Source organism: Lontra canadensis, unplaced genomic scaffold (assembly GCF_010015895.1).
Source record: "Lontra canadensis isolate GAN:19392208 unplaced genomic scaffold, GSC_riverotter_1.0 scaffold24, whole genome shotgun sequence".
In the NCBI taxonomy this organism is placed as follows: domain Eukaryota; kingdom Metazoa; phylum Chordata; class Mammalia; order Carnivora; family Mustelidae; genus Lontra; species Lontra canadensis.
The window spans coordinates 10,197,338-10,210,051 of record NW_022631018.1 but is presented as its reverse complement, the minus strand read 5'-3'; the positions used below and the strand labels follow the sequence as shown (position 1 = coordinate 10,210,051).

Genomic DNA, 12,714 nt, shown 5'->3' with positions numbered 1-12,714 from the left:
GCCGGGGCAAGGATGGTAAACCTCCTGCAAAGCTCATCCTCCCCCACTGAGAACCTTTCCACTTAAAATGCCAGCAGTTCCCCGAGGAACCACAAATGCTCCCTGGGGTCCTTTCTGTCTCTGACAGTCCTGCAACCTGGGAGCATAGGGCTGAGCGGACCGTCTTCTGGCTAGGCTGCCCGTGTCGACATGAAAGGGGCTCGTGCCAATTGGAGTGACCACGTGGGACGTTCTTCCCAAGTGGGGCAAGAGTCCCTAAGGACCTCTGAGAGTGGCTTTGTTCTCTCTCCGCTCTCTGGCTCCTCTTTTCCACCTCTGTCCCTCCTCTGCTCTTCTTTGCTATGATTCTCTTCCTCCCTTTTCCTCCCTCTTTGATTTCCCTTCTTGGTCATCTGTCTCTGTGGCAGTCTGTGTGTGGCTCTAGGGGGCTTGGCCCACCCTGCTGGAGACCCTCAGGGTCACAGAGGTTACTAAGCCCCATCTCAAGATCAGGTCTCCTTTCACAGCTGGCCCCAAGGGGGACAAGCGAGTTCCTGCTCCGTTATTTATGGTTATTTATGAAGTGTCGTAGGACGCCTCCAGGCGATTGCCCAAGTGAGGCTGTGAAGTGATAATGAAGTCCTAGAAAATCAGTGTGATTCCGTGGGCTAATGATATTGAAGATACTCTGAGCGAGGCCGAGAAGTCATTCTATTCTCCTTCCACCTGCATAAGAAAATGTCCCCAAAGGTGGAAAGGAGATAGTTTGCTTAGCAAGCAAAGTAGAGGGGAGGAAAAAAAAAAAGTGAGGGAAAAGTAGAATGGTTGTGGAAGGAGAGGGAGAACTAAGCCAGGATCCTGGGTGATGTGGAGTTTCCTTCTAGGAGCCCAAAGGACTGCCCAGCTTAGTTCTCCTGGGATTTCATAGGGTCTGAGGTCACCAGAGACACTTGGAGAAGCAGGATAGGTGATGAGCTCTATGAGCAAAGACCTCCTGACCTGAATGAGCGAACAGCCTCTTGGGTTTAGACACCTTTGGGATCCCCGATGGGTTCTCTGTCACGGTAAGGAGAGGAGGCTGTGCCCTGGAATCTCCAACAGTAGCCTGTGGCTCTTGGTCTCTGGCCAGAGCCTCCTACGTTGGGAGGCCTTGAAAGAAGGGGCAGGGCTGGGAGAGTCCCTGCTGAGCGGAATCTCTTGGGTGGGCGCCCGTCCGCCCAGCACCCGCCAGCAGGATATCTACCGTCCTAGGAACCAAGGAATGTGAGCAAGGAGCAGGACGGGCTTGGAATGAGGGTGACAAGTGGGAAGGAACCAGTCTGCCCTCCCGTGGCCCTCCAGTAGAGGCCTACCCAGACAGGTCATAAGTCCTAAACCGGTGCCCAGCCTGACCTGATCCCTGCCAGACCAGACGAGAGAGGAGGGCTTGAGGTCTCTCTCTGCTTGAACTTGTAAATGCTGGGCCAGCGCCATCCCTGCCTTAATCTGTTCCATACCCTTAACACGGAGGACCAAGAGGTCCATGTGAGAGTTGCTCCCTTCCTGAATATTCCTTTCTAGAATCCCGAGTCCACAGGGACTAGAGCTGACCTGGTCTTCATGGGTGTGTCTGTGTGTGAGGGTGAGTGAGTGAAGCCGAGGGCGATGACACTGCCCACCCTCTGGGGCTGCGACCTCAGGGGAGACAGGAGTAAGAAGTGGGAACAGGACAGGTGGTCTGTGCTTCCCGATCAGGCAGCCCCGAAGTGGTCATAGATGGGCCACACCCCGGAAGTGTATCCTACTCAAATGGGAGAAACGAGAGGCAAATTTCCATCAGAAGAAAGGGAATGGACTTTGGGTCCAGTGGGAGCAGGAGCTGCTGTTTGTCCTGCTGTAACCCTGAGACCTCCAAGGTACTTGGCACAGTGTTACTTAGTAAATTCTTGTGGTTGAGTAAGTCCCCAGCAAGTTGCAGGAGACTTTTTCTCCCCTCCCGGCTGCCAGCCAGGATCCCTAACCTCTGCTCCCCAGCAGCTGCTGAGGGGAGAGGGGGCCGGGGTTAAGAAGTGAGGGGAGGAGATGCCCCAAACTGGGGCCTTAGTCAGAGGGACAGAAAAGGGATGGCGGGCTTGGGGGAAGCCCTGCAGGCTCTCCTTCCGCGTCACTGTTTCTTTTCTTAAACCCGATCTCACACAGACACACACCAGCTGATACGTTCAGCCCTAGGACGTGATGTCCCCACTTGGTCCCCAACATGCTGCCGTGAACTTTCCTGTTCTGAGGCTCTTTGCGGCTTCACGACACCAACACAGAATCGCGCCAAGCTCTTCCTGGACACGGAGGCTGCCTCAGGCTGTGTGCGAGTCTCGAGGGGCCACTCTGCCCGCCTAAGAGACGGCTCACTGTCCCTGGACTGTTGTGGTTTAGGAGACAGTGGTGAATACTACTCATATTTTATGTATAGATTTGGATCAAGGCAATGAACCACAAGCCAATTTTCCAGGGTGTCTCAATCTTATATTGAGATTGAGATATAAGATTGAGACACCCTGGAAAATTGGAAGTCCCATATCTACTCCCAGCTACCCGGGACAAAAGATCACATTGAAAATATAGAGTGTGGGGGCCCCTGGCTGGCTCAGTCGGTATAGTGTGCAACTCTGGATCTCAGGGTCGTGAGTTCAAGCCCCACATTGTAGAGTTTACTTAAACAAACAAACAAACAAACAAAAAACCCAGAGTGTGAATTTCCACCATGCGTCACAAGGATGGAAAACTCAGGCTTCTCTGCGACAGAAAACTTATCTATGGAACCACCATCCTGTCCTCCTCAGCCTACCTCCCCCCTGAACAGCCCTTGCTGGAGCTGGCTCCAGGAATGCAGGCCTGAGGTAGGGGTGGAGGGGACACCTGGGGCCAGGCCATCAAGCCGTCCCCCTAAATCACCCCAGATACATTTACATGACAACAGATGAGGCTGGGATTATCCATTTGTGTGCTGAGGGAAGCAGCTCTCACGGAAACTTAAAGTCCCCTTCCCTGCTGCTTCTCAAACAGAAGGCTGGCCCAGAGCCCTCAGTGGGAAAATCCTCGGAGCTCTTTCCCTTGCGTGGACTGGGGAGGGGTTTGGAGAAAGAGCGTGTTCCATCTAAAATAATAACCGTGCATCTGATGAGAAGTTCTGGGCAAGTGCAGATCCGGCTGAATCACCATTCCGGCGCTTGTGTTTCTTAAAAATAAATCCCTTTGTGGAATCCTAAGTATAGCCCAGGGGAGCCCTTGGAAGAGGTCTCTCCACGCACAGGCTCGCCCAGCTCTGGCCCTGAGCGAGCTGCTGGCCAGGACGGAGCAGTATTTCTGGCTGGGCCCGCAGGCAGGTGGCCAGCAGATAACCCACTTCTGCCCCTCGCCAGGCCAGGAGACTGCAGCCGGCATCGCTGGGAGAGAAAAGGGTTTCCTCTTTCAGGCAGTTCACCGGGGTTGGGGGAGATCTCGGTCGAACTCCTTTTTCTGCCTTTTGTTCTTCCCTGGGTTCCGGATACCTGGGGGGCAGGGCGGGTGGGCTACAGAGGAAGGGGACAATCTACTCCTTTTCCTTTGGAAGCCCTCCAGCCCCTGCTTGCGGACCCTCTTCAGCTTTTCAAGCAGGCAGGTTCCCCGGGGCGCTTTCAGAGGTGAGATAAAGTCTCTCTGTACAGGAACAAAAATGAAAATGTCATCATGGTGACTTGAATTCCTGGCTTAGGACATTGTTAAAAATACCCCATGATGAAGGTAACGCAATGAAGCCCTATCCGCCGCTTACATGTTAATGAGAACTTGACCCAAGTTTACCCGAGAAGTACCAGCGATTCAGCAGGAGGGATTCATAGCTGAACGGACTTGATCCCTGCTAGTGTCAGAGGCAGGCGTAAGGATAGGAGCCTGCAGGAGACTTCAGCAGGTGTGCCAGAGAAAATGTCCCGGCCTATGGGGGTGAGGAGTCACGCATTTTGAGGGAAGGAAGTCGGATACTTCGTGGGAGAAGTGGCGTTTGGGTCGGACCGTGGAGGGATGACAAGACAGGGGGTTGGGCATTCCATGGCATGGCGCAGAGGCTGGAGTGGTTGTGGGGTCATCCTTCGATGCTGGAGGGATGCTTTGTGCGGGCAGTGGGAGGATGGGGTCCCTTTGCTTCCTGGTTAAGGGCATGGGCTCTGGATTCTGGGGATGAGTTCTGGCTCCCCCACTTGCTAAACATGCAGTTTTGCTTTAAGCAAGTTCCCTTTCAGTGCCTCGATTTCTTCCTCTCTAAAATGGGTAGGAAGAGTATCAGCCCTGTCAGGTTACGGTGAGACTCAGTTAATCCCTGTAAACCTCTCAGAGCGATGCCTGGTGCCTCGTAAGGGCCAGCTAAATGAAAGGTACTTATAATGGTGATTTCTCAGCACCTAGAAGATTCCTGCCAGGGTGGGCAAGGGGAGTGACTGGTGGAGGTGCTAAGGAAAGGTTTAGAAAAAAGGAGTTCAGAGACCCCCCCCCACAAGTTAAAGTCCATCTGTTTTCAAGGGAGCCAGTAGCAGACCAAGGGTAAAGGTAAAGGGTGAAGTTTTAGGAACACACACTTTGAAGAATGTGGTGAAAATTCTGTTTCCTCCGAGCTGATGGGCTCCAAAGTGAGGGGCTCAGGTGAGTGGGCAAAAAATGGCTTCTGTGGAGAACACATCCCAGGGCCTAGCAACTAGGGTTTGTCTTCCTGTCCAGCTCCTGGACGCTGCAGCCCGTCCTGCCGCTGACCTCCCAGCCCGGGACTGAGGGAGAGAAAATAGGTCAGCGCGGACCTACTCCACCACCCGGGAAACCATGCTGGGCTCGTGTCTTACTAGCGCTGTTCTCACAGAGGGAGGGCAGCACAGTGACTAATAGAGTTTCGGAGAAGGAGAGGTGTGACTCTGTTGAGAGACAGGCCAGGTCGGGAAGGAAGGTGCAGGAACTGGGGTGAGCTCACGGGTGCGTGCTGCGGAGGACGCTGGAATGGGGAGCCACCGTCCAGGAGTGGCTTACTCTTGACAGACAAGGGGAGGTGTGAAGAGCCGCCATGGCGTTGGCCCCACAGGGGGTGCAGGGCCCCGGGGGAAGAAGAGAGACTCTCATAAGTGAGTCTTCGGATTTGGGGTAGGGTGTGGCTACTTCTCCTAAGTGGAATCTAGAGAACTTCTAGGAACGCGTGCTCACTCCCCAGGCGAAGCTCCCTCAGGCCCACTCAATACCCACCATGACTGGCATCGGAGTTGGCGTTGTATTAGTGAGTTAACAGACGGACGTGATCCCGGTCAGGATCAGGTTTGGTGGAGGGTAAGGTTGGCGGGGAGGCTAGGACTTGGCTGGGACTCACCAGGATGGGAAAGTGGCTCAAAAGAGACGGTACGGGGCGTCTTACTGCTCGGCCTCTTCAGTGTCCCATCTTGGGGGCCACGGTCCAACCATCACTTCCACAAGACAGAAGAGAGAGCAGGAGAACCCAGGAAGGGCACATGCTCGTTGTCTTTGGAAGAGCTGTCTGGTAAACCTCCAATCTCGGTGGTTATAATTTAGTCTGATGCCTGGTGGGCTTCAGAGAGGCTGGGAGACATGGTTTGTGTTCTTGATAGCTCTGGGCCCAGCTGAAAATCGGGTTTTTACTAAGGCAGAAGGGGAGAGTGGATGTGGAGGGCCACGTAACAGAATGCCCCACAGAGATCATTAAAAACATCAGATAAAGGAAAAAACCATTCACTACGAATTTAATTTATGTTTGGATAAGGAGTATATATATGGTCATGCAGCTCCACCACCAGGAAAGGTAGTGTGGAAACTATATATTTTTTCTTTTTTTCTTTCTTTCTTTTTTTTTTTTTTTTAAGATTTATTTATTTGACAGAGAGATCACGAGTAGATAGAGGTAGGCAGAGAGGAGGAAGCAGGCTCCCAGCCGAGCAGAGAGCCTGATGCGGGACTTGATCCCAAGATCCTGAGATCGACCTGAGCTGAAGGCAGAGGCTTAACCCACTGAGCCACCCAGGCGCCCTGGAAATTATATTTTAATCGCTCTAGGAAATGTCCCCCCTATTTAATCCTATCGTCAAGTGAGGAATGGGGATGCTTCAAATTTACCCTTCACCAAGTGAATTTTTTTTTGATTGCTGAATTTTCTGAAAGTGTGGCCCATGGAGGGAGGGGAGAAGTAGATTTAATGGGGAGTCTCCCTGAAGAAGGAAGTCCCATATTAGCCGTTTGAAAAGATGACACACCTCACGCAAGGAAGCAAAACAGAGACTCTATCTCAGGCTTTTTGAAAAAATGAACTAGAGGGGCCCCTGGGTGGCCCATTCGGTTAAGCCTTTGGCTTAGGTGATGATCCTGGGGTCCTGGGATTGAGCCCTGCGTTGGGTTCCCTTCTCAGCAGGAGCCTGCTGCGCCCTCTACTTGTGTTCTCTCTGTCAAATAAATAAATTTTTAAAAAAATAATAATTAAAAGAAAAAAAGAAAAAATGAACTGGATACAAATGGGCTCTGAACCAGACTTATCCACAAGAGCCCTAGTTCTTTCCCCGTCAGAGGGCTGAGGGTGAGGACAGAGATATAAACTTAAGTTTGAACCCTCAGACTGAAGCGTGCTCCCTTTAGCTGCCAGTTCAAGAATGGTCCTCACAGTGGCCCCTAGGGTCCACTCTGCCAGTGGCTCTTTCGCTACAGAATGACTGATCTCTAGGGCACGTATGGCTGGAGGACACCATCAGCCCGAAGGTCGGAAGGCTTGAGCTCTCTGGTACAGTGAGCAGGGATTTTCACGTAAGGAAGTCTGGGGACTTCTATCCTCTGCCAGCCGTATTTGTCAGCATCATCTGGGCACCCTCGGACCACGACCAGAGACAGAAAGAAACGAGAGGCATGATTCCTCACCAGTAAAGCAAGGCACGTGGTCACTCTGAGAAATCAGCTTCATGCAACACAAAGATGGGTAGGTTCACAAGTTCCTTAGCAACGCCAAGGAACAAGTTAGGGAAGGTTTCTAGACCACTTCGAATCATCAGGTTCAGAGGGGATGTTCATAGGCTGTTGCAAGAAAGGGAGGGAGGGGTGAAGGGGAAGGGAGGAGATGAAGGTGGGCAGGGAGGGAGGGGTGAAGGGGAAGGGAGGGAAAGGAGATGAAGGCAGGCAGAGAGAGAGGGACAGAATGCGAATATGTAGGGCAGTAGAACTTTTGCCAAAATTTGAGCCTCGTGTCCTTAAGTGGCCCCTCGATATTAGCTATTGATTTCTGGCTCCGTCAACACCACATGAGTTGGAGCGCTTTCCTGCCAGGGGAAAGCTATTTGCTATGAGGAAACCCTTCAGAGGATAAACCAAGAAACTGTTATATTTTCATTCTGGTCTCTCTTCTTCAAACACTTAAGGTTCATGGGTAGCCTAAAAGTACCTTTAGTCTTCTGATAAAAATGGCTGAACACGCAACTTTTGAATTTGAACTCCCTAGCCATACTGAACTTGCTTAATTAGGTTTAGAAGCTCAGTTCTCTCTTATCAGAGAAGGTAGGAGGCTAAGAAGTGGAAAAACTGTGAGTGAAGTCGGGAGAATGCGTAGGTGTACTTTTGTATTGGGAAATCATTGAGGAAATGTCTTTAATGAAGACAGGTGATGTGCTTACTGATTTTCTTTTTTCAGCCTGAAGTACTTTCTGACATGATCTCACCTAAATGCTTATTCGTACTTAGGAAAATGTATTGAGGGAGAACAGAGGATTTGTCATGGAATGATTTTCCACACTGACATGCTTTTTCAGATGAGTTGTAAAGGATTTGCCCCGATTTTATGCACTGGGGCCTGGAAGAGTAATCCTCCGTCAGAGAGAGCCGAGCACCTCTCCGTGCGAACCTGGCACCTGAGAGGTCTTGTAGTTGCTGGGTTTCCCCCAGGGCGTAAGCATCAGGAAGCCCAGGTTTCAAGGAGAGTCTGGCTGAGGTTTTTAGTTCTACTGGACTACATGTGATTTGTTTTTAGATCCTTGCAAGGTTCACAGATACTGGGTTTCAGAAGTTAGAGTGTGACCGAAGGCAGGCTTCAAGCTGGACAGACTCATCTGGCAACCTATCAGGTTTTTTTCAGCTCTACCTTGAAAAGCCTGTGAAAATGTTCTCTACATCCCATCAGAGTGGACTTGAGAACACGAGGTCAAGCTGGGAACCAATCTGGGGAGGGGTGGAGTACAGCGGGGCGGGCTGGGGGCAAGCACCTGAAGGGTCGGGAGAACAAAGTCAAGAACAAAGTCAAGTTGTCCGAATCAAATACTAAGTGATCTTTCTCCATCCCCTCCCTCTCCCCCACCTGCCTTTGACCCGTAGGCCCGCACTGCCTGAGAAGGTGGCTGACCTCAGCACGCTGAATGAGGTGGGCTACCAAATCCGAATTTAGGCAAGCCATATCAGCCAGCAAGAGGGCTTCCGTGGTGCTTCTCTCTGCACTTTACCCCAGCATCTTCAGGAGGAACTGCAACTATTTATTGAGAACCTGTGGATTTTATTTTTAAGGATTCACTTGGACATGGATTCGGAGTGGGTGGTAACAATTAACGTTGAAAGTCACCAAGGGGCCACCATGAAAAGGCTGAAGAAACCCCACTGGGGTTGGACTGTCCCCCTCATTACAGATAGAAAGGGTCATATGTAACTGTAGTTTTCTATCTTCCCATTGACCTACTTTTATTTACTTGCTTTTGGACATGATGCCTCCTCACCAGTAGTAAATGTTCCTGAAACCCTCTCTCCCACTTTTGATATAGTAAGGTAACTCAGCCAGTATTAATGTCTTTTTTCAGCAATAACAGAGGCAAAAAATGGTGGGATTTTTTTTTTTAAGGAGTCAATATTACCTCAGCATCTTGACATCAGATATGCAAACTTAATGGTGTTTTGTTTTTTTATATTCTATTTGTATTATTTCCCCAGTACTTCCAATGGGGATCTCCAGAAAGTTTGGAATTTTTTCCTGGTGCACACATACAATGGGATTAAGGTATTATACCAAGTGTTTTACTAAAAAGCACTGAAATTCTTCTGGCAATACGGGAAACTCTTTTCAGGACCTTGGAGTTACTTCTTTCTTAATCTTTCTTAAAGCATTCACTGACAGTGGTTTTTGTTCTTTCAAAACAAAAAGCACGATCCGAAGGTAGTCTGTGTTCTGTCACTAACATTTAAACTTTGCAAACTCCAGCAAAAAAAGCACAAGAGGTCACGGCACTGTGACACACATTTAGCAGTATTGCAAGGACCTCCGGCAACCACACACTCAGAGAGGCAGAGACCAGGAGTGAATCGGCAGTCTTGAGAACCAGATAACCTTTCTGTTCACGTCCCACCCGCGTTTTAGACTCTGAGTCAGGCATTGGTTCCGAGGACTCACTGTTGTCAGGGAGGGGTCCTGATGTCTTATATTAAGACCAAAGGTGGCACGGTGTGATCCCTTTCCAGTCCCTCTCTTTGAAGTACCACTTCATGACTTAGGAACTGGTATTGGAAAATGCGATGAATTAAGAGAAGCAGAAAATTCTTTTAAATGGAAAAATCTTCAGGTAGAGGGTTCTACCTTCGAGCGTGATGGAGTCTGTGAAGGACAGTGTGTCTGTGTTAACTTCGGACTGCAGGCCGTGGAGGAGCTCTACCCGGCAGGTGTGTATGTTGTCACCATCAAGAGTGTGCTTCTGTTTCATCTGTTGTAGCTCGGCGGCCATGCCAACACAGGAGGCCAACTCGCAGATGTACGTGAAGTCTGCTAGTCAACACAAGTGTTATTTCAGTTGCCAGGACTTCCTCTCTGGCTTTCTTTGCCTGAAGGCGATTTTAGAAACGGGAGTAGAAAAATAATCTGCTCACTGAGATTCTGTACCAGTAAAACCACTGAAGGTGACCTCATCCCTCAGCCACGTGCACGTGCGCTCCCTTTACGCTAAAACTCAGTGGCATTAATGGAAAGTGATTATTTTCTTGAAAAAGGAGGAAGTTTAGCATCCTTTACGGGAAAAGGACCAGTAAGTGGACATTTCAATTACATTAAAAGAGAGAAGTTAAAAATTCTGAACTAAAATCACTCTAAGAATAGTATCAGTTTGAAAAAAAAATAGTATCAGTTTGAGTTAAGATGAGCTATCTTTGTATCTCTTCATAAGGCAAACTCATTTGCAGCCTCATGACCACGTCTACTGAAATATTTGAGTTGTTCTAAAACAATACTGACTTAGCTCTCTCTGTGAAAAATAAGATATGTGTATCTTATGTTTGCCAATCTGAAATTTTATTATTGCTAATAGTTCACCATTTATACCACGGTGATCTTTCTAAGAGCTTAGACTAGGATTTTCCAAGTTTTACTTAAGTACTGTCCCATCCAAAATACAGAATGTCATTAGCTGCAGAGCCCCTTTTTTTCCCACAAAAAAAGGGTAAAGAATAGGAACACAAACTATTCTAAGACGCTGACGTACAAGCCTTAAAACAACCGCTGGTTTGGTGATTCAGTTACTAACCTGATTTTCTTTTTCCACTCCCTTCTCGATGGTAAGATTCAGTCCCCCAGAGCAAGGGTTAGTCACAGAAACATGAAAAGTAATTTAAAATGCTCTTAGTTTTCATTCTAGCTTTATTGCCTGTGGAATTATGTTGATTTCTAAAAGATCTGAGAAAGGTACTGAACTCTTCCATTCTAGCGCAGGAATTTGATTAAGATGATATTTAGGCAGAAACAAAACCAAAAAACCATGACATGATTTATTCCCCCCAAAATTAATTTTAAAACTGGCTATTATTCAAAAAATAAAATATAAAACTATGAGATGATTTGAATCTAGTTTTTAAAGTTATTAGTGCTAGAGAAATTTTACACTTAAGCCATTGTGATATATGCAAAGTTTAAATGGATGACAGAAATCTTGATTTCAGACTCCATGTGCTGTTTTGAGTACACTTTATTTCAGAAAGTGATATTTAGTATTTTCTATACACTTTGAAATCATGAGCATTTCACTTTTTCTAAGTCAATTATTTCATAAGGATTTTATTAATAGATATTGGTAAATAGAACTTTGGAAATCTTAATTCTGTATTCTTACTACACCCAAGGCTTTTGTAAGCTATAGTTTTATGTACAACCTTGTACAGTTTTTTTGACACACAATTCAGAATCTTGTTTATTCTCTTGGACTTTGTTCTGGCCAATACATTTTTTTTTAAATCTTTAAGGAAAACTGTGATTGTTTTGGTGGGTATTTTTCTAAGTAAAGGGAAAGTTGTATAATGGTATTTTAGAGAATGCCAGATAAGTGCATGTTTCAAGTTAATGTTTTTCTCATCACTTATATGTTTATACACAGCATGGGACTTTAATAAAACCATCCTGGAAACTTAAGGATTGTTTTTCTTCCCAAAATGTATGTAAGAGGGTGTGATTTATTTTTTTCTTGTCCTTTTACTACATCCTTGTCCTAGTAAACTCATTTATCACTCCCTCACCCTTATCTTCTTCCACAATTTTCAGACTCTGTATTCAACACTATTCTGTTTTGCCACATCTGAATTCACTTACATGTTAGCATCACTCTAAGTAATACAGGCTTTAGGGTAATGAAATAGTTTAGAAGGGACAACAGTCCAGTGGACACACTTAGCACACCTATCACAAAACCTCCAGGCACAGATGCACTAGAGTAATAATTTATTAGGTGATTCATAGAGACGAAGTGCAAATGACTTCTCTGTTTCCCCAAACCCTTGAACTCTCTGGGTCTCTAACTTGGTTTTTTAGGAAAGCAAAGGGTTAAAAGCCGACAGTTGCTAAATTCCAAAAAAAAAAAAAAAAGACAAGATTTCAAACATGCATATTATCTTGATATCAAAAGCTATCGTAAAACCAACATTTCTTACTCCACAGTATCTCTCTCCATTTTAAAACTTGGCCAGTACAGCACTTCCACCTGGGGGTGATTTGGCTTCAGCAATTAACCAGATTTAAATGCTTTTTGGCAGGTAAATACAAGGCTCCAACAGAGTTACCAATTCTGACCAAAAAAAGTAAAGACAAGTGGACAGTTCATTTTAGCAGAGCTTCAAAAACCTGTGAGAAGGTTGCACTGACCCTTTGGCCTCCAGTTCACAAAATACTACATCCTATATGCTCAAGTGGAAAGCATTTTTATGGATTTATTCTACAAAGTGAAGCACATGAAAAGGGCCTAAAATTAATATATTGATCAGGACATAAAAAATTAAATTTTCACAGAGGTTTTCAGAGATGCTAGTTTAGCAACAATGACCTATACACAAAGTGATCTGTTAATAAACTCACATAACACAAAGCAGTAATTAATGCATTTTCATTTTTCTTCCCCCAGTAGTAAAAGGGATTAATTATACTATTATTTGATGAGGACAATATCTGTTAATTAGAGCACACAATATTCTGCAAACTGTTACTAGAAAACGTGGAAAGTCTTAGAACTACAATTAATACTGTAAGTAAAAACCCAAAAATGTGAGAAATTAAACATTTAAAAATACTTGCTTATTATCATTTTTCATAGGTAAATCCTCATAACCTACACGCCTTGTTCAGGTAGTCATTTGATTTCTTTTCTCAAAAAATAACTGTAGTAAATATACTTTAGTACAAAAACCTTTAAAGTCCAGGACCCGGAGTAAATACTACTTTCTAATTTCAGAAAAGGCATTCTATGAAGAACACCC

At 46.6% G+C, this 12,714-nt stretch overlaps 1 protein-coding gene across 8 annotated transcripts in view; it reads left to right on the top strand.

The window, feature by feature from the left end:
- Window positions 1–9,207, top strand: part of VASH2 (vasohibin 2) — a 37,539-nt gene extending 28,332 nt beyond the window's left edge. For all 8 annotated transcript variants that reach the window (XM_032862775.1, XM_032862773.1, XM_032862776.1 and 5 more), the window contains one exon: window positions 8,323–9,207. In XM_032862775.1, the coding sequence (XP_032718666.1) occupies window positions 8,323–8,392 (70 nt within the window). In that variant the 3' untranslated portion in view covers window positions 8,393–9,207. The remainder of the gene's footprint in view (window positions 1–8,322) is intronic.
- The last annotated feature ends 3,507 nt before the right edge of the window (window positions 9,208–12,714 follow it).